The sequence below is a fragment of the Urocitellus parryii genome, chromosome 15, assembly GCF_045843805.1.
Source record: "Urocitellus parryii isolate mUroPar1 chromosome 15, mUroPar1.hap1, whole genome shotgun sequence".
Classification (NCBI taxonomy): Eukaryota; Metazoa; Chordata; class Mammalia; order Rodentia; family Sciuridae; genus Urocitellus; species Urocitellus parryii.
This window is the reverse complement of record NC_135545.1, coordinates 667,198-689,648: the sequence shown is the minus strand read 5'-3', so window position 1 is coordinate 689,648 and position 22,451 is coordinate 667,198. Positions and strand designations below refer to the sequence as shown.

Sequence of the window (22,451 nt, the reverse complement as noted above, 5' to 3'; positions counted from 1 at the left end):
GGTGGAGCAGAGGGTGGGGGCTGTGTGAAGCCTCTTACAAGCCCTTGGCCCCTTCCTGAGGGAGGGCACTTCCCCGATCCGCAGGTCTGCTGAAGCAGCCCCCCAGCACGTGGGCCGTGGACATTCACTTCCAACTTAAATTCTGAAGGCACAGCATCAAACCCAGCAGCACCCAGTAAAGAAACGGCTGATCGAGGTCACAAACAGGGCTCTTTAGGTGACTCTGCTTCTCTTCTGCCCAGGACAGGCCAGGGTCCTGGATCACGTTGTACCAAAGAGCCTGGGTCTTGAAAACCACCCTCGTTCTGGGTGGAGGGTGCATGTCTGTGATCCCAGAGACTCGGGAGGCTGAGGCAGGACGATGGCAAGTTCCAGGCACCCCAGGCAACTTTGCAAGGCCCTAAGCAACTGAGACCCTGTCTCAAAAAGGGCTGGGGATGTGACTCAATGCTTAAGCACCACTGGGTTCCATCCCCAGTAAAGTCGGGGAGGGGTGTGGGAATCAATCCCAGCATAGAATACAGAGATGGGATTGTGACAGTATTTTTTTTTTTAATTTGTGGGTCCTAGCTAGGCGTGGTGCACACGCCTGTAATCCCATCAACCCACAGGCTGAGGCAGGAGGATTCCAAGTTCAAAGCCAGCCTCAGCAACTTAGCAAGACCCTGTCTTAAAGTTTTAAAAAATGCATTTAAAGGGGGCTGGGCATGTAGTTCAGTGTTAAAGCATGCCAATCCCCAGAACCTCAAAAAACAATGAATACAGTACTTGTAGGTCCAGCTGGAAGGGTGAGTATGTGAGTGATAACGGAGAGCGATCCTGAGCTGCGTCCTACCAAACTAACCCAGAGCGGCCCTCGGGAGCCTCGGCAGTCAAACCTTGACCAAACGCAATGGGTACAATAGGAGTCTTACACTTTTTTTTTAAAGTTTCCAGATTTGAAAAGATTAGTTGAAAATGCTTTTCCTGGTTTCTTAGCATCATTAAAGTTCTCGCGGCTTCTGTTTATTTTATTTTTTTTTGGGGGGGGGGACCTGGGCTGGAATCCTGGCTCCACCACCCAGCTACAGCCCCAGCCCTTTCTGTTGACCCAAAAGCCTTAAAATAATCCAATTTCTCATACTTTTTCTCTTACCAGCCAGCGTTTACTCAGTGACTGATATCCTTGGGGGAAAGCAACATTAAAACAAGGATCTGAAGTATGATATCTATTATCCGCAAATCCAAAGAAGGAAATTAAAATCGGTAAAGGAGAAAATATTTTTAACAACTTTAAAATTTTAAAAAAATAAATTTATACAAGGGAGTGTTGGGAAGAAATGGGATGGGGAAATGGTTCCAGGAGTGAACAAAACACTCTCCTACACCGAAGCGGAAAAGGGAAGGGAAACAGACGCCCCAACTAAGGAAGGCAGCTGAAGCAGCGGGGTCAGGCCGCCCGCTGCCCCTGCCCCTGCCCGCCGCCCGCTGCCCGCCGCCCGCTGCCCCTGCCCCCTACCCCGCTGCCCTTGCCCCCTGCCCGCTGCCCCTGCCCGCCGACCCCTGCCGGCCGACCCCTGCCCGCTGCCCGCCGCCCGCCGCCCGCTGCCCCCTACCCCGCTGCCCCTGCCCCCTGCCCGCTGCCCCTGCCCCCTACCCCGCTGCCCCTGCCCCCTACCCCGCTGCCCCTTCCCCCTACCCCGCTGCCCCTGCCCCTGCCCCTGCCCGCTGCCCCTGCCCCTGCCGGCTGCCTGCCGCCCGCTGCCCCTGCCCCTGCCCCCTGCCCGCCGCCCGCTGCCCCTGCCCCTGCCCCTGCCCGCTGCCCCCTGCCCTCCTCCCGCTGCCCGCCGCCCACTGCCCGCTGCCCCCTACCCCGCTGCCCGCTGCCCCCTACCCCGCTGCCCGCTGCCCCCTACCCCGCTGCCCCCTACCCCGCTGCCCGCCGCCCACTGCCCGCTGCCCCCTACCCCGCTGCCCGCTGCCCCCTACCCCGCTGCCCGCTGCCCCGCTGCCCGCTGCCCCCTACCCCGCTGCCCGCCGCCCACTGCCCGCCGCCCCCTACCCCGCTGCCCCCCGCCCGCCGCCCGCTGCCCTTCGGCGAACCTGGGCTCGCGCTTGGCCCCCGGGCGCCTGGGAGGTCTTTTCCGCAGCCGAAGTCCAGGCACCACCGCGGCGAGGGCCGAGCTGAGGTCCCATCCCCGCCCGAGGGACCGCTCCAGCTCCTGCCCAGTGACAGGCGCCAGGAAGTCCCCCAGGTCTCCTCTACACACAGCAAGCCTCCGGGTGCTGCCGTCGGCCAAGACCCTCGGCGAGGTCACCCGTGACACTCAAGTCCCCCAGAAGTCCACCGGGAGCGACGAGGGAAGGAGGGAGGGAGGTGGCAAGGCCCGACCTTTGTCGCCCCTCACAGCGGCGACAGCCTCCCTCGCCGTCCACGGAGCAGGCCCGCGAGCCTCACCCCCCCCCCAATCCTGGAGGACCGTCCACCGTCCCTGTCCCTTGGACTGCACACGCTGGGGCCCTGTCCTGCTGTTAGACCACGACGCAAGAAAAGACCACTGACTCCAATTAAAATCAAATTAAAGCAAGCTTATTATTTCGACCGTCCGGGCTGCCTTGCCCCTCAAAATCGTGGGAGCCAAGGACAGCCCCGAGGCTTCTTTGTGGCCCAGTTTTATAGCCCAAAAAGTTACACAAAAAGGGGGGGGGGTTACAGATAACAACACTCTGAGGAGCATAACACAAGTTTACATTTTTGCTGGCCCCGGCATCAGAATTTATGGAGATCTTAGAGACTCAGAGAGGGTCGTTGTCCGGCCAGGGAAGGCCAGAATTTATGAGGCGTCACTAAGGTTTAGGAAAGGGTTGTTATCTGGTCAGGGAAAACCGGACCTGGGTGAGTTCAGGGCACGGGCAGGCATTCCAATCAGCTTTACAACATCAGCATATGGCCAGGCCATACAGACATCCTGATATTGTTACAGAAAACAGAAATGAACCCTTCCTAACTTGTGACAAGCTGGCTTCTGATCTAAAGAGAGAACTAGGCTAGGTATATCACTGCCCCAGGGAGCCGCGACTTCCACGTCCTTCTGTGGTGACGCTGATGAACACGAGCTCCAGAAGGAAATGCCAAAATGCAAAGAATCATAAAGACGATCCAGTAAACGCCTGGACATCCGACCATCTTGTTAAGAAGGAGAAATCTTTTATTTTAGTTTTTGCAGAACTGAGGACTGAACCCAGGAGCTCTCTACCGCTGAGCTACATCCCCAGCCCTTTTTATTTTTAAGATGGAATCTTGCTCAGTTGCCCAGTTTGGCCTTGAACTTGTGACTCCTCTTGCGTCAGCCTCCCTGCCAGCTGGGATTGGAGGCTGCCTCTGGCCTGACTCACTAAGGAGGCAAGTTCTCTTGGGAGAGAAGCCAGATGCCCCCTGGTCAAAACCTGCCCATCCAGCTTCCCGAACAGAAGGAAAACTGAGCCACAGAAAAGCTTGCAAACACCTCGAATCTGTACTGTTTGACTCTTTTCAAATGGTTATCGTGTAATTAAAAATCCAAATAAAACATATATGGTGAATATCTTCCATCTCTAACATTACCATGAAAGAATGGAAATCTCTATGGTGGCTGCTCATACGTCATCGATACATCAAGACATTTACTTGATAAAGCTCATTTACTTGATAAAACAATTCATAGGTATAAAAACTCATAACTCTGAAGTAAAACAGGATGATTTCATTATATAAAATGTTTACAAAGTTCCATGTTGGAGCACAGCTTGGTGGTACCCACCTGTAACCCCAGAAACTCAGGAGGCTGAAGGGTTAGCAAGTTCAAGGTCAACCTTAGCCACTTAGCAAGACCTTGTCTCAATAAAAAGGGCTGAGGATGTAGCTGAGTGATAAAGTTCAATCCCAAATACCAAAAAACAAACACCGAAGCTCCATGTCGGAGACTGTTTGCTGCCACCGTGTTGATGGATGAGCTCATGTGAAGCCTACTTCCTCCTGACCCCAGGGAAGATCGAGAGCATGAAGAGCACGGAAAATTGGGGCCTCCTGGAGGTGCAGGTCAGCCTTCTACCAAATTCACAGTCCTGACCCCCCCCAGCCCTCAGGTGGCAGTTTTCAAACATGAGATTTTCGCCCACCTCTCCTTCCCACATAAGTGGCCCATCCTTGGCCCCTGGGATCTTTTTGCTGGGTTCAGAATTCCTTCTCCAGAGTCCTGGAGCCCCCTCTGTTTGGAACTGACACAGGAGGAGAGAGAATACTGGGGTTCTCTACCCCATTGGTAATCCATAAATCTCTGAAATTTTTTTTAAAAAGTTTTAGTAAGTTTGTAATGAATCACTCACAACAAATTTGATAAAATTTTGACATGAGACTTGACCAGAATTTATGTCAGCTTGAGGCTGAACTTTACATTCCCACTGGTGTGAATCTTGTTACATGTCACCGCAGTCATATCCACGTGGTTGACTCCACCGCCCAGGGGTGGCATCTGTAGAGTCACCCACATGGATATGACTGCAGTGACATGTAACAAGATATTTTTCTTTCACCTCTCAATCTGACGTAAATTCAGCCTCAATCTGACCTGGGTGAAAACTGTGGAGGATCCAATCAACAGGCAAGCTCCATCCAATCACACCTTAAACCAAGTGTGGTTCCCAGGCTCTATAAAAGGGAGGAGCCTTGGGAGGTGGATTGATGCTGAGCAGAAGCTCGCGAGCAGCCGGGAGTATCCCTGTCTGAAGCTCACCTGAGAAGGAGGTAAGTTTTTAGGATGGAAAGCAATTCCTGGTGTGTGTGTGTGTGTGTGTGTGTGTGTGAGCGTGCATACACGTGTAGGCACAGGGACTGGGTAGAAATTCCTAGTGACAAAGCTCTGGAGCTCTCCCTTTGCTCTGACACAAAGGACTTGATGTTGGGAGCTCCGTGTAGAGGCCTGGGAAGACGGAAGGAGGTTGCTCTGGGAGAGTGCTGTGTGGTTCATGTTTCCAGGACTCGTCTTTATTGTATCTCAAGGAAAGGTGGCTCCAGCGAATCAGAGTGGGGTGGGGCTAACGCGTTGCTTCTGTCTGCACGGGCAGCATCCCCAGGCCCCAGTACTGAACCCGATATCACCTTTCTTGCCACAGATATCCTTGGAGTGGTTTTTGTTTGTTTGTCTATTTGTTTGTTTTGTTTTTGGTGCCAGGGATTGAATTCGGGCTCTCAACTACTGAGCCACAACCTCAGCCCTATTTTTACTTACTTAGAGAAAGGGTCTCACTGAGCCGCCTAGGGCCTCACTAAGTTGCTGAGGCTGGCTTTGAACTCCTGTCTCAGCCTCCTGAGCCACTGGGATTAGAGGCCTGAGCCACTTGTAGATGTACACAATACCTTTATTTTTAAAATCTGTTTTTGTGTGGTGCTGATGATCGAAGCCAGGGCCTCGCACGTGCCAGTCAAGCGCTCCACCCCCCAGCCCCAGCCCCAGCCCCCCTTTCACCTTTTCAATCAAAGGAAACACTTTGCAGCCTCTTTTGGGTGTGTCTCAACCTCCATCCTCGCCACCCTGGCACTTTGGGGGCATCACTAAGTAAGAGTTACTTGAACACCAGCACTGCAGCTGGTGACAGCTGAGCTGGGAACTCGGAAGGCTGGGGGTGGCCAGCTCGCAGGTGTCCTCCAGACACCCTGGAGAAGGGGTGACGCACAGGGGACAGAACAGAGCGGCCCAGCACAAGCTCTCACCCTGCCACTCTCCGTGACATGAGGTTTAAAATGTGAATGATTTATTTCTGGAAATTTCCATTTAACCTCTTCAGACTGTGCTTGACCACAGATAGCGGGAACTGAACAGCTAGCCCTTGGGCAAGGGCTCTGTGTTTAGCAAACTCCTCCGGAGGGCCTACCGCTTGCCAGCGGCTGGTCTGAGGACTTCCTCTGTGCTCACTGAGCTTCCATGACAAGTTGGGAGCAGAGCGCCTGTGGAGCTCAGAGCCTCCACGACCAGATGGCGACGTGGTGGGCAACATGCCTGGGTCACAGGTCATGTGGCACCAGACTCCAGACTAGGACCCCAGCAGCCTGGTTTGAATGCCGAGGACGGTGCCATATGCTGAGGGCCTGTATGCAAGTGTGAGCCTTCGGCCAGAGTGTTGGGGGGAGGAGGAGGGTGGTCAGCTTGGAGGACAGAACGTTTTGGTTTGGTATTGAGGATTGAACCCAAGGGTGCTTTACCACTGAACAAAGTCCCCCTACCTTAATTTTTCTTCATCTTGAGAGAACGTCTGGCTAAATTGCTGAGGATCCCGATAAGTTACTGAGGCTGGCCTACAGATTCTGATCCTAGGAGAGAACTTTTGTGAGGTTGGAGCGAATAAGGCATGGGTCCTACAGAGAGAGACAAAGCTGGGTGCTGTGGGGCACACCTGGAATCCCCACGACTCCTTGGGGCTGAGGGAGGAGGAGGACTGCAAGTTCAAGACCAGCCTCAGCCACTTAGCTCAAAATTAAAAACGGAAAGGGCTGGGGATGTAGTTCAGTGGTAGCCCGCCCCTGGGTTAGATTCCAGGACCTAAAGAGAGAGAGCACTCAACTTACTCAGACACAAACTCTAAAATGGAACTGGTGGGACTTAGAGCCGCCTCCAAGAGCCCTGGTAGAATCAGGAACGGCTTTGCACGTTCCCCGGGGGCAAGAGGGAGCCAGGGAGGGAGGGAGGGAGGGTGTGAGGAGAGATCGGCCTTTCTGTAGTTGACTGGCTCAGGGATGAATGGCTCAGGGAGGAGCAAGCGTGTTCAGAGCCTGGGTGTTTGGCCATGGGTCCCAAGGTGGTCAACCCCGACGTGTCAAACAACACCATCCAACAAATCAATCAGACATTCACATACCCTGCATCACTCCCGCCAAAAAGCCTCACTTTTTGATTTTATGAAATTGCTTTTTTAAAAAATATAAATTGTTGAAATGCTAACCCTATATGAAATGAGAGATACTAAGAAATAAAGCCATGATATAGAAAAGGGATGAGAGGGCTGGGGTTGTGGCTCAGCGGTAGAGTACTCGCCTAGCACATGCCAGGCCCTGGGTTCCATCCCCAGCACCACATAAAAATAAATAAATAAAATAAAGGTATGTGTCCAACTTCTCAGAAGAGGATATACAGTCAACGAATATATGAAAAAATGTTAGCATCACTAGCAATTAGAGAAATGCAAATCAAAACTCCTCTAACTTATCACCTCACTCCAGTCAGAATGGCAGCTATTATGGAGACAAACATGAATAAGTGTTGGTGAGGATGTGGGGGAAAGGCACACTCACACACTGCTGGTGGGACTGCAAACTGGTGCAGCCAACATGGAAAGCAGTATGGAGACTCCTTGGAAAACAGGGAATGGAACCACCATTGACCCAGCTATCCCTACAGGGACACAGCCACATTGATGTTTATAGCAGCAAAATTCACAATAGCTAAACTGTGGGGCCAACCTAGATGCCCTTCAGTGGATGAATGGATAAAGAAAATGTGTCATATATACACAATGGAATATTACTCAGCAATAAAAGAGAATAAAATCATGGCATTTGCAGGTAAATGGTCGGAGTTGGAGAAGATAATGCTGAGTGAAGTTAGCCAATCCCAGAAAACCAAATGCTGAATGTTTTCTCTGACATAAGGAGGCTGACTCCTAGTGGGGTAGGGAGGGGGAGCGTGGGAGGGATAGACCAACTCTAGACAGGGCAGAGGGGTGGGAGGGGAAGGGAGGGGCAGGGAGTTAGCAATGATGGTGGAATGTGATGGGCATCAGGATCCAAAGTACAGGTATGAAGACATGAATTGGTGTCAACATACTTCATATACAAACAGAGATATGAAAAACTGTGCTCTATACGTGTAATAAGAATTGTGATGCATTCTGCTGTCATGTATTTTTAAAAGGGATGAGGCCAGGTGTGGTGGTTTATGCCTTTAATCCCAGCTACTAAGAGGCAGGGGCAGGAGGATAGCAAGTTCAAAGCCAGCCTCAGCAATGTAGTAAGGCCCTAAGCCCCTCAGTAAGACTCTGTCTCTAAGTAAGACACAAAAAAAGGACTGGGGATGTGGCCCCATGGTTGAGTGCCATGAGTTTGATCCTTGCTACCAAAATAATAATAACAACAACAACAACTGGGGATGTGGCTTGTAAAGTAGCCTGGGTTCAGTCTCCAGTACCAAAACAGGTGGTGATTAAATGTCATATCCTTATTCCAAAGGGTGTGCCCATTGTGATTCGGGTAATGTGATTTGTGATCACAAATCAAGTTCACTAAATGCATACAGAATTCCACCTCTGCCAGATGCCAGACTCTAAAGGCAAAGGACAGAAATTAAAAACAGACAAGCAAATTTTAAAAAGCAATGTTGACATGGTGTTCAGCCCAGAGAAAAATGTCATTTATGTGGATTTCGGCCTCTTCTTCTTTCCCCATCTGCTCGACTTCCCTGACGTATAATTGGAAAGGGAAAATCATTTAAATCTAAGGTATTTAACAGTGATGGTGAGATGTCTGTTGCAGTGACAGGGCTCGAACCTAAGGCACCTTACACCGAGGCACATCTCCAACCCTTTTTGTGTGTTCCTTGGCACCAGGGATTGAACCCAGGGGTATGTGACCATCGAACCACGTCCCCAGCTCTTTTTATTTTTTATGTTGAGACAGGGTCTCATCAAGTTCTTAGGGCCTCACTAAGGTATTGAGGCTGGCCTCCAACTTGCAATTCTCCTGCCTCAGCGTCCTGAGATGCCGGGATTATGGGCATGTGCCACTGAGCCCAGTAGGACATTTTTTCCCCTAAAGGCTGAATAATATTCCATTCTCTCTCCCTCTCTCCCACCCCATTTCTCTTCCTATCTATCCTACATATTCTTATCCATTCATCTGTGGACAAAATTGTCTTCATGTTTTTGCCACTGTGGACTATCCACCTTTTCTCATAAATTCTGGTGATTTTTGAAAGGACATATTGCATGAATTTTATTGAACTTTATTGCATGAATTATAATGTAATTATAATGTAAGACCACACTTACACTCTTATGAGCACTTTTGTTAAAGTCTGATGCCTATACAGGAAATTTAAAAATCCTGAAGTATTGGGGGATACCGGTCAGGTGCTTGCCTGGCAAGGTCACCACTGTGTAGTCTATAGCACAGGGAAGAGCCAGCTCTACTGTGTAACTAGTTTCCACGGGGAAAAAATAAATCGCTACCAACTAAACCTGGAAACCATGGCGGTAGAGCCCTCCTGAGATGCCCCCATATGCCATTCCTGTTGCAGTAATTCACTTGCAGGTCAGCATGGGAAAACAAAGAAGAAGAAGAAGCAGAGCAAGCAAAGCAGCAGCAGAAAAAAAAGTCCTTTATTGTGTATAAGCAATCTTTTTATAGTATTGTGAACAAAGAAGGCAGCCTTCCAACATCAATAAATCAGGTCTTTCAGCTAATTAAACATAGCACACAGAAGTTTTACTTTCTAATCAGAAGTGACCCGCTTCTCATGGCTAATCTACTTTTGACCTGGAGTATGCTGAGCTCTGCTCTTTGTTTAGAACAGATAAAAATTTTTCTTAGCGCCCTCCTAGCCCATTTGGCAGAACATCCCATTTGCAGGCAAGTTCTCCCAAGGTCAGCAAACACCTCGCTTTCAAGCATGGCTGTTGTTACCTATCTAAACCTTGAAGAAGCCTCTCGTTTGCGAGCAAGCCCTCCCAAGGACAGCAGACACCTCGTTTGCAAGCATGTCCGCTGTTGCCTTTCTATATCTTGACAGAATATCCTGTTTGCAGGCAAACTCCATCAAGGACAGTAATAGTAACGCAGTCACATCTGATTCTCTACAATTCCAGTTTCTCCTTAGCTGCAGAAGTAACCCATACCCTCATATAGTGTGGACGATATATTAATACCAATAATATACTTCTGAATTTCCATGTGATGATGTATATTAATATTTATAACATAACTTCTGAATTCCATATACTGTATAATAATAAGCAAAAAGTATTATGTAGTGTATGGGTTATTCCAGTCCATGTTATTATTTGAATTTAACTTTAATTTAATGAAGCAGCTGTTTGCCTAGTTTCATTGCTGACAAATATCCCTTTATATGAATGAGTCATAATCTGTGCCATCTAACATTATATATTTAGGTTGAAACATAGGACTGTCACAGACGGTGAGGATGCACATTTTTCTTATATGTCTTTGAGGCATATTTACAACTTGGAGCCAAGAGTTAGGCTAGTTCCATCTCATAGAAAGTGGGAAATAGGCACCCAATCTCCCATGATGATATTTTAAAATCATGGCTCCTGGGTCCTTGAGAAAATCATTCCTGGATTGCATGACCTATAAAAGGTTTACTAGGCTTTTAAAATCTTTTACATACATCACAAAGGGTTTGAGAAACAATTCTGAATACCAGGTTTTCTAAAGTAAATGTAGCATCTCCTTTATGCATCAATAAGAATACAAGCATTTTCATTTTAGTGAGTTGCCCTTAGAATCATCATGTCAAATGTCACACACAAGATAAAAAGTGGGTTTGTATTGCTGAATTTTCTTGATTGTATTGAATTATAAAGGAATTTGGATGTAACTGACATTTTTGTATTGTTGATTCTTGCTGAGAGCCACAGCCGAGTCGGTATGGCCCCCGGCATTTTGCCAACAGTATTGGTTGACAGGCGAGGCATTACTCTCCGCCTCGGCCGCTACTTTGGAGTTCTCTCGCTACTTTGGAGTTCTCGTTGGGATTCCTGGGGATTCCCCGAGCGTTCCCATTGGTTGGGGAAGTGCAGGAGGAGGGATTTCCGGGGGAGATTTTCCAGAGGCGGGTTCCTGGACCAGCCGCCTGGCCTGGCGTGGGGGAGGAGTTGCTGGTGGAGTTCAAAAATAAAGTTTGTTCCTGCTTCAGTGGCTCCTGATTTGTGCTCAGCCAGACTGCGGCAGATTCTTCCAATCCATGGTAATATAAGTGAAAGGTTTATTCTTTTTAATTTTTAACTATCAATCATTGATAACACAATAATACAAAATCAGTTCATTTTGATACATTAGCCTTCTATTGGACACCTTGCTAAATTCATTAAGACTAATATTTGTTGAACATTGTTCTGTAATAAAATAAGGAGTGTTATGATATATCATAGATTTTCCTTCCTTATTTTACTGGTTAAAAAAACAGTCTAATGTCTCAGAGATTACATAGGATATGTGCCTCTTGACCTTAGGGAGAAAACTTTTAAGAATATTTTTCTGTAATTTTACAAAAACACTCTCACATCCAGGATGTTTCCTTAAATTTTTAGTTTATTAAATGCCTTCTTCAGAAATGAGTACTAACATTCATTTTAAATGCATCTATTATAACATATGATTATGTTATATTCTTCTATAATCTATTAACATGGTAAATTCAGTTGATGATTTTTAACCCAAACTTTTTTGGGGGGTACTGGAGATTGAACCCAGGGGTGATCTAGGAGTAGGTCATATTCCCAGCCCTTATTATTTTTTATTTTGAGAAAAAGTGTCACTAAGTTACTGAGACTGGCTTCAAACTTGCAATCCTCCTGACTCAGCCTCCTGAGTCTCTGGAATTACAGGGCCACCACGTGGGGCTTAATCAAAACTTCTTGCATTTTGAAAATATTTTGCTTTGAATTATTTGAATATACTTGTAAGATTTTGTTATCTGAGAAGTGATGACCTCATTGATGAAAAGAGGTAGAGTTTCTTCCTACAGTGTTTTAATGTTTGATAGAATTCATCCATAAAAGCATCTGTCCCTGAAATTTCACACTATTCATTTGTGTGTAACTAACTGTATGTTTCTTCTGTTTCTAGCTTACATCTGTTAGTCATCCACCCATTGCTGAAACGGATTCTCAGAGAAACAAGACAGCAGAGACTAAAGTGCCAAAGCTGAGCCTGAGAACTTTTGCTAAGAATGCCTTCGAATCTCACAAACTCGTGTCAGTGTAAAACATCCCAGAATGATTTTGAATTAGAAAACACAGAATTCAGACGAACCCCAGGACCTGCTGTCCAGAATGGAGAGATCATCTCTGAATTCTCAAGCTCTCAGCTCGACTCACTTCCAGACAATGGCCACTCAAATGCAAGGAAGGAACTGCAGAGACTCCATGGGATTTTTCACTCATGGCTGCAGCCGGAAAAGCATAGTAAGGATGAGATCATTTCTCGATTGGTCCTGGAGCAGTTTATGATTAATGGAAACTGCAGGGACAGATCCATTTTGAAAGAGAAATGGGAATCAAGTGGAAGAAACCTGGAGAAATTAATGGAAGACCTGACTGATGATTGCATGGAGCCACCAGTCTTGGTGAGTAGATGGTTATGAACTTTGGTGAGAGACAAAGCAAAGTCAGGAAGAGCACAGTCTAGTACAGTTGCCTGGAAATAGAAAAAAGTCATAGCAGACCTGATTTTTCATCAGATCACACTCTCTCCCAACCACTCTTTCTCACCAAGGAGAATTTTCCCTGTTCTACTTAACAGAAAATGTGTATCTGTTTATTCTGAGGATATCTATGAGCCAAACACATTGGTTGATTGAAGTTAATGAATTCAGTTTGTGCAGAAGTGGTGGCGATCTATAACAAATTAACATTTGAGTAAAGACCTCAAGGATTAAGAATTACCTTGACAGGAGCTTTTATTTCCTTAAGGATCCACAATATAATATTATTAATCATGAAAAAAATATAATTTTATTAATCAGTGATAACTGATCAAGAATGCATATTAAATGAGATGCTTTGAGTGGATACACATAAACCAAGGTTATGTGTTGCCCAGTTGATGAAAATATTGTGGCCAGAAGTTCACCAGAAACAGCATTTTCCCCAGGCATAATTATTCTATAGCTACAAATTCAATGTTCATAGTTACTTATAAAGCATAACAACTTGTGAACGATGGAAATAGCACTATCAGAGATTGGGTTAGACAAGGTGTGGTAACTCAGAGTTGAGAGATCTTGTGACAGTCTGTTGAGGGCAAGTTTTCCAAAAAGTTTTTTCCTTACACAACTGACTCACATATAAAAATGAAATGGCTTTCTTTACAGGTACGTGTTCACATGCAAGGACAGGAAGCCCTTTTTTCTGAGAATATGCCCTTAAAAGAAGTTATTGTTCATCTCAAAAAACAGCTATCAGCAGAAAACACAACAGGAGAGAATAAAGGGCCATCCTTCCAGGCTCCTCAGGATACTCCCCTGGAGACGAGACAAGGTGAGTCAGGCAGACCTCCACCCTGGGGGTTATTCTGTGTGTGCCCCTTCTTGAGTACCACTTCATTTCATGGCTTCTTTACTTCCACAGGGAATGAAGATAAAGAAAATGCATGCAACAATTTCTGGAAAAATACTCAAGTAAATGACAGTATTACTTGTCAAGGAACTCAAACACCTTCCCTACTCATTATCCAGGAAGATAACTGTCTGAGGTTAGAAGATGGAGGTGCTTCTTGTGAGAACCCACACAACTCCAGAAGGGGAGTCACATCTAATTCTGAGAAAGGGCCCCTGGAGGGACTTTCTTACCAAAATTTCCCTGTGGGGGAGCAACCAGAGTTTCTCCCCACATCAGACCAGTCCTCCTCCGAGTTTGTCCCTGCCCACCAGAGCAATAAGGGAAACTCCACATGTGGGGGACACCATGAAAAATACCGTGGAGCTCAAAAGTCATACAAATGTAAGGAATGTCCCAAGATTTTTAGGTATCTCTGTCACTTTTTAGCCCACCAGAGAAGACACAGAAATGAGAGGCCATTTGTTTGTGCTGAGTGTCAAAAAGGCTTCTTCCAGGCGTCAGACCTACGTGTGCACCAGATGATTCACACAAAGGAGAAGCCTTTCAAATGCAGCCTATGTGAAAAATCCTTCAGCCACAAAACCAACTTGAGGGCCCATGAGAGAATTCACACAGGAGAAAAGCCCTATACGTGCTCCCTGTGCCAGACAAGCTACCGCCAATCGTCTACATACCACCGTCACCTGAGGATTCACCAGAAAATCAGATTCAAAAGTGTTTCTTCCACACCAAAAGCTTCCTCCACTACTGCCCCTATGTAATTTAAGTGCATATATTGCATACATGTGTATTTCCATAGAATTTATCCATGGAGAACACACAGTGTACCTTCCTGATTATGTTGTCTCTCACCATGAAAATGTAAGGTTAAAGAGGGCACCGAATGTGTCAATTTTGTTCACTACAGTATTCCAAGTGCTTAGAAAAGTGACTGATATTTCATGTTTAATAAATATCTGTTGAGTGAACAAATTAATCTGTAATGTTCATGTTATTAGCCGCTTAGAAATTTAAAAAAATGTGCCCACATGAAAAGATCCATCCTGGAGGACAAAACACCACCACCTCACAGTGGTCCAGAGGGGCTTTCACTACCCATCCCCGCCATCATCCCAGCACACTCTATTTCTGTAACCACAGACACCTAAAAACACCCTGAGCAGAGGTGGATATTTGAAGGCAGGTCTTGCAAGATGACTTTTTTCAATTTAGTGGAAATGTTAATAACTAAATTAGGACTGAATATGACTGATAACTTAAAGCTGCAGAAGGTAATTTTATGAACAGATGACAAAAAAGACAACTACTTCCCATTATTTTCTTCCAAGAATGGCAGGTAAGGAGGGAAGGGGAATTTATTTCCAGAACCAGCTTTAAAAGGAAGTTCCGAGAAAAAGAAATCCTGTGCAGATCTGAGGTGAATGGGCATATAGAGATCGACTTGTTGGCATGTATTGGTGGGCTGCTTTCCACTAGGAAATTGGAGCTCAAACCCACCGACTAACTAGAGGATGTCATGCAGGAATGCCCTAAAACATGGAAGGGGGAATTGTGCAGTGTAAATTGTGATGGTTCTCTCATGGTCCCTCTCCAGAACTATGGGGCTGTGTACAGTGCTCTATTGGGTGGGACTCATTTTATTCATCCTCTTTCATGGACTGTCTCCAGGTGTTTTGCTACTGTGGACATTTTTGCATATGATTCTTGGTACACAAGGGAAAATATTTCTTTAATAAATGAGGCAAAGAAAAACGTTTTGTAAGCTTTTTTTTCCCCTTTTCTTTTTGAATCCATGACAGCGCCATCAGCAGCAAAAAAAAAAAAAAAAAAAAAAATTCCTGAATGTCCATGTCTTCTCCAACACTCAGTATGGCGATAGCTTTGGTTTTAATACCTGGATCCTGAGTACAATTATTGGAGTCTCCAGGTAATACAAAGGGGCAAATAAAGCTCTTTGCCTCCCTCCCCCTTGCACAGCTGGTAGGCACGCCTGTGCATTCTCCAGGACACATAGCCCCCGCAGTAACGGTCCTGACTAGTCACAGGAATCACGAATAGACTAGACGACCACCTGGTCTAGCCCACTTCCACATACCGGTCATTATGTCCTTCCCAGAGTCCAAGGACACCAGAGGTTCCTGCACATAGCTTTTGGCACGGGTTCTCACATGGGACTGAAGGCTAAATTCCCAGGATAAGGTTAAAAACATCTTCTGTCTAGGGAGCCGTACTGGAGGCCAGCTCTGCGCAGGCGGACCAGTGCCACCTGGAACTTCCTGCCTACAGCTCCCTACAGAGGTCGGACTGAGTCCCGGCACCTCCTACCTACAGCTCCCCTACAGAGGTGGACTGAGTCCCGGCACCTCCTGCCTACAGCTCCCTACGGAGGTCGGACTGAGTCCCGGCACCTCCTGCCTACAGCTCCCTACAGTGGTCGGACTGAGTCCCGGCACCTCCTGCCTACAGCTCCCTACGGAGGTCGGACTGAGTCCCGGCACCTCCTGCCTACAGCTCCCTACAGTGGTCGGACTGAGTCCCGGCACCTCCTGCCTACAGCTCCCTACGGAGGTCGGACTGAGTCCCGGCACCTCCTGCCTACAGCTCCCTACAGTGGTCGGACTGAGTCCCGGCACCTCCTGCCTACAGCTCCCTACGGAGGTCGGACTGAGTCCCGGCACCTCCTGCCTACAGCTCCCTACGGAGGTCGGACTGAGTCCCGGCACCTCCTGCCTACAGCTCCCTACAGAGGTGGACTGAGTCCAGGCACCTCCTGCCTACAGCTCCCCTACAGAGGTGGACTGAGTCCCGGCACCTCCTGCCTACAGCTCCCTACAGAGGTCGGACTGAGTCCCGGCACCTCCTGCCTACAGCTCCCCTACAGAGGTGGACTGAGTCCCGGCACCTCCTGCCTACAGCTCCCTACAGAGGTCGGACTGAGTCCCGGCACCTCCTGCCTACAGCTCCCTACGGAGGTCGGACTGAGTCCCGGCACCTCCTGCCTACAGCTCCCTACAGTGGTCGGACTGAGTCCCGGCACCTCCTGCCTACAGCTCCCTACGGAGGTCGGACTGAGTCCCGGCACCTCCTGCCTACAGCTCCCTACAGTGGTCGGACTGAGTCCCGGCACCTCCTGCCTACAGCTCCCTACGGAGGTCGGACTGAGTCCCGGCACCTCCTGCCTACAGCTCCCTACGGAGGTCGGACTGAGTCCCGGCACCTCCTGCCTACAGCTCCCTACAGAGGTGGACTGAGTCCAGGCACCTCCTGCCTACAGCTCCCCTACAGAGGTGGACTGAGTCCCGGCACCTCCTGCCTACAGCTCCCTACAGAGGTCGGACTGAGTCCCGGCACCTCCTGCCTACAGCTCCCCTACAGAGGTGGACTGAGTCCCGGCACCTCCTGCCTACAGCTCCCTACGGAGGTCGGACTGAGTCCCGGCACCTCCTGCCTACAGCTCCCTACGGAGGTCGGACTGAGTCCCGGCACCTCCTGCCTACAGCTCCCCTACAGAGGTCGGACTGAGTCCCGGCACCTCCTGCCTACAGCTCCCCTACAGAGGTGGACTGAGTCCCGGCACCTCCTGCCTACAGCTCCCTACAGAGGTCGGACTGAGTCCCGGCACCTCCTGCCTACAGCTCCCCTACAGAGGTCGGACTGAGTCCCGGCACCTCCTGCCTACAGCTCCCCTACAGAGGTCGGACTGAGTCCCGGCACCTCCTGCCTACAGCTCCCCTACAGAGGTGGACTGAGTCCCGGCACCTCCTGCCTACAGCTCCCTACAGAGGTCGGACTGAGTCCCGGCACCTCCTGCCTACAGCTCCCTACAGAGGTCGGACTGAGTCCCGGCACCTCCTGCCTACAGCTCCCCTACAGAGGTCGGACTGAGTCCCGGCACCTCCTGCCTACAGCTCCCTACGGAGGTCGGACTGAGTCCCGGCACCTCCTGCCTACAGCTCCCTACAGAGGTCGGACTGAGTCCCGGCACCTCCTGCCTACAGCTCCCTACAGAGGTCGGACTGAGTCCCGGCACCTCCTGCCTACAGCTCCCCTACAGAGGTCGGACTGAGTCCCGGCACCTCCTGCCTACAGCTCCCTACAGAGGTCGGACTGAGTCCCAGCACCTCCTGCCTACAGCTCCCTACAGAGGGGTCGGACTGAGTCCCGGAAATCACGGACATGAAGGCAGGTTTCCATGGAATCCTGGTCATATACAGATCCTAAAGACGCAGCCCCTCCCTGCGCCGTCCATCAGTGGACCCCTGCAGGTCATACTGATGGTAAGTAACTGGAAAGTGACATGGGTGGGAGAGCCAGGCTCGGAGCCCACCTGGCCTGGGATGGTGTGAGGAGCACTGCACATGGAGCCCAGCAGCAGGGCACTGTGGGAGCGACTGTGCTGAAGGTGTGTTCTCCCATCTGTGAATCCACTGTGTCTCCACACACTGCCCCTGCGACTCTTTTGACATCAGGGCTCTGAGGCTTTTTTTGCTCAACAAAATAAACCTGTATGCGAATTCTGTTTAAAATATTCTCCTTTGACGTCCTTCTCCTTTTCCTTATGTTAGAAAGAGTTCTACTGTTCAATTTCTGGTCTGTAATTATACTAGTCTCCTCCTATGTTATTGAAGACTTAATATTTTGTCATCTGTTGCAGTAATTCACTTGCAGGTCAGCATGGGAAAACAAAGAAGAAGAAGAAGCAGAGCAAGCAAAGCAGCAGGAAAAAAAGTCCTTTATTGTGTACAAGCAATCTTTTTATAGTATTGTGAACAAAAAAGGCAGCCTTCCAACTTCAATAAATCAGGTCTTTCAGCTAATTAAACATAGTACATAGAAGTTTTACTTTCTAATCAGAAGTGACCCGCTTCTCATGGCTAATCTATTCTCGGCTTGGAGTATGCTGAGCTCTGCTCTTTGTTTAGAACAGATAAAAAATTTTTCTCAGCGCCCTCCTAGCCCACTTGGCAGAACATCCCGTTTGCAGGCAAGTTCTCCCAAGGTCAGCAGACACCTCACTTTCAAGCATGTCTGTTGTTACCTATCTAAACCTTGAAGAAGCCTCTCGTTTGCGAGTAGACTCTCCCAGGGACAGCAAACATCTCGTTTTCAAGCATGTCCGCTGCTACTTTATCTAAACCTTGAAGGAGTCCCTCGTTTGCAAGCAAGCCCTCCCAAGGACAGCAGACACCTCGTTTGCAAGCATGTCCGCTGTTGCCTTTCTATATCTTGACAGAATATCCTGTTTGCAGGCAAACTCCATCAAGGACAATAATAGTAACGCAGTTACATCTGATTCTCTACAGTCATCTGCCTCATAATCTAGGTTTTTAAATTCTAGATTTTAGTTCCTCTCTTTATAGCTTTCCCTGCCCCATTTTATGATGAATTGCTTCTCATTTTACATAGACTGAGGAAGAGCTTACTTAACATATTATTTTTATAATAAAATATTACTCATTTATTCTGTCCAGACTTGAAAGCCACATCTATAATTATAGCAGCTGACTTTTCCAGAAGCATGATACTTTCTGGATGATTTTATCTGTAGTGCAGCATCATGCCTATTCTCACTGCTCCCTTCTTCCACTCTCTTCCCTATTCTCCTCCTCCCTCCCTAGGTGTGCAGGGTCACTCTCTCTTGCTTCACAGTATGCATTTGCTCACTATCTCCCTAATCAATGGTCTCACCTAATATCAGAAAGTTTATAAATGAGTGTGTGACCCTGGACACAGGAGAATGAGGGTGCATATAGAGTGATTTCTAGACTTGGAATCTTCTCTGTGTGGACTTACTCATGTCAAGACACTGAGGAAATGTTCCTCAGTTGAACGTATGAGAGGTCCTGGATGTCATATATTCCCGCTCTCTCTCTCTCTCTCTCTTTTCTCATAGTGTTTAGTGAAAACATCAACGATGGAGCTATACGATTATTGATGTATTCATAAAACCTGATCTCTGTAATGCGATAACAGGCTGTATTTCTTTTATACACTGGTCACCCGTCAGGCAAACTCACGTTGTCTCTTTACATTGAAAAGCATGGGCATTACAGGTGCACCCTAGTAGAGAATGGTAGATAACTTCGTTTGGGGGAGGCTCTCAATTCAGGCTAACACTTTAAACCTCATGATGCTTTATAAAATACAAACAATGCTTCTCGTGAGGTAGTGTTCATACAGTAAAAAAAAATAGATGACCTGCTTAACAGGAAAAACAAACCGTCCCTCCTCTCCTAAATATAGGAAATAGCAATTCAAAGTACTGAATTATTTAATATCTCAAGGGTAACCCTATAGTTTTGGAGTCCCCTATAGTCTCTTGTATCTAGAGGCTTGGTGCTCAGGTTGCTGGTATTGGAGGGGAAATTTTAAGAGGTAAAAAAACACACATGATTATGATTGGATGCCTCATCCTTCATATCATTGTCAAGATCCAGGGGTTGAGTAGCTCTCATACGACAGTCTCATAGCAGGCACCACTGTCACTCAATGAACCTTACCCCAATGGGAGGCCCGTATGCCCTCAGAAGGGAATGTTAAAAACTGGTATCTCTTCTGCTTCTGGTTCAAAATGTAATCATTTAGTTGCTCCCTCACAGGCTCCTGCCATTTTTATTAATACCATGAGGCAAGACATCCAAGGGATCACTTTTGCAGATCATGCAATCTACTATTTGGACTTTCAGTCTCCAAAAATGTAATATAAGTAAATCTCTTTTTCATCATCAGTAACCTGTGTCAGCTATTTTATTATAGTGAGGAGAAGTAGACCATTTTATCAGTTTAAAAATTCAAGTTATTTTTTAAGTGTCGTTTTTTTTCTATTTCACGTACATTTCATCTTATCCTAAGTGTCTTGACATATATTTTCTCTTTCCATTCCCCCTGCTCACAAATATCTGTGCCTTTGAGGAGTCTTTAAATTCAGTTTGAGTGACTGGATTATAGGAAAGTGTTGGGTGGATTATCTATATTAATCAAGTCAATTTTTCAAAAATGATAAATTATAATGCAGTTATCAGTTTAGATACTAAAAAACATGAAGGAAATGAAGACCAGAATCAAAGTTTATACTACCTAAAAAAATGAGGGGGCAAAACACTAAAAAGTGTTGGACAATGGCATTTTCTTGAAAATTCAGTCCATTTGAAGCAAGACAGATATTTGACCTCATTCTATTACTCTTTTTTCAGTAAATGTAAAACTTTTAGTTAGGTTGGCATAAAGACCTGAATTTACTTGTCCTGTTCAAAACCACAGATGCCCCTTGTGGCTGGAGAGTTATGTCCCCTTCACGTCTAAAAGACACCTATAAGTATGATTGGCTTTCTCCATTCCTGGTATCATTTTCATGGTTCAGGGCATCAACACCTCTCACATCAAAGTTTCACAGCAGGCACTGCTACTGCTGAATGATCTCAAACCACAAAAGCATTCCATGTAACACCTTGGTCTAATGCCGTTCTAACTTTTTTACAGACGTAGATAGAAGTTCATTTTCTGATCCTTAAATCTATACCATGAAGCTGTGTGCCGAAGCCTCACACATGGTAGGCAAGCACTCTCAATCAATGAAGCACAGCTTCATTTTCTGATCCTTAAATCTATACCATGAAGCTGTGTGCACACAGCTTCATGGTATAGATTTAAGGATCAGAAAATGTGTTATTACTATTTGACCGTCATCGTTATACCTGTATGCTGATTAACAAAAATACCCTAGTAAATTTTTGAAATTGTGGTAGAATACAAATACCAAAACAGTGATTATTTTAACCATTTTAAATTATATAGTACAGTAACATGAAGAGTATTCACATTGGTCTGCCACCAATCTTCAGAAACTTTTTTCATTGCAAAACTGAAATTCTATACCCATTCAAAAACTTTTCATTGTTTTTTCCCTTTGCTTCTAATAGCCATGATTTTAGGTTCTGTGTCTATCAGTCTGAACATTCTGGATGCCTCACCCAGATGGAATCATATAGTACTTGGGACTGGCTTCTTTCTCCTCATACAACGATGCTTATCCAGGTTGTAGCATGTGTTTTTTCCTTTGGGCTGTGGCTGTGGCTCAATGGTAGAGTGCTTGCCTACCATGTGTGAGGCACTGGGTTTGATTCTCAGCATCACATGTAAATAAATAAATAAATATCCATCAACAACTAAAACAATATTCTAAAACTTTTCTTTCCTCTTTAAGGATAAATAATATTACATTGTATGTGTATATCATATTGCATTTATGCATTCATCTCTTGGTAAACTTTGGATTGCATTTGACTTTTGTGAATAATGCTGCTAAGAAAAATGGGCATACAAATATCTTCAAGACTCCACTTTCAATTTTTTAAATACATAGCAAACAGTGGAATCCTGGGATCACATGGTAATTCTATTCATAATTTTGTTCAGAAATCTCCTCTCTATGTTTCAGGAACCTCCTTTCTGCATCAATTTACATTCCCACTGTGTGGCACAAGTGTTCCACATCCTTGACAGCACTTGCTATTTTCTGTTTTGGGGGCATTTTTTCTTATTGTTTGTTTGGGCTAGGATCCATTTATTATTGTTTGTTTTGGCTAGGATCCACCCTACTGATTGAGAGTTGACAACTCATCCTGAAGTTTTGAATTTGTGGTGCTAGTGATCAAATCCAGGACCTTTCACATGCTGGGTAAGCACATGCCATCATGGAGCTATATCATCAATCCCTCATTGTGATTTTGATTTGCATCTATCTAATAATTAGTAATTTAAGCATTTTTTCATAGGTCTGTGGGCCACTTGTATTTGTGTTTGGAAGAAAATATATTTAACCCTGTGCTATTTTTAATCAGATTATTTGGTTTTCTTTCTCTTCTTTTTCATTAGGAGTTGTTTGTAAACTATGAATATGAACGCTTTATCAAATATATGATTTGTACATATTTTCTCCAATTTCTTTTCCAAATTTTTGAGATCTAAGCTGGGTTAATTTCAAAAGCAGTGGTTAACTATTTAAGTTCCTTTGGACATTAATTAGAACTTCATTTATTTGTAAAACATTGGCTTTATGATAATAAGATTCCACATAGAGTGAT

General features: G+C 46.4%; 1 protein-coding gene across 1 annotated transcript; it reads left to right on the top strand.

The window, feature by feature from the left end:
• Positions 1 to 11,978: 11,978 nt before the first annotated feature.
• On the top strand, positions 11,979 to 17,026 carry Zscan4 (zinc finger and SCAN domain containing 4). Its single transcript, XM_077793275.1, has 5 exons — positions 11,979 to 12,374; positions 13,122 to 13,287; positions 13,378 to 14,125; positions 15,590 to 16,071; positions 16,284 to 17,026. The coding sequence occupies exons 1-5, from the start codon at positions 11,979 to 11,981 to the stop codon at positions 17,024 to 17,026; spliced, it is 2,535 nt and encodes an 844-aa protein (XP_077649401.1).
• Positions 17,027 to 22,451: the final 5,425 nt, after the last annotated feature.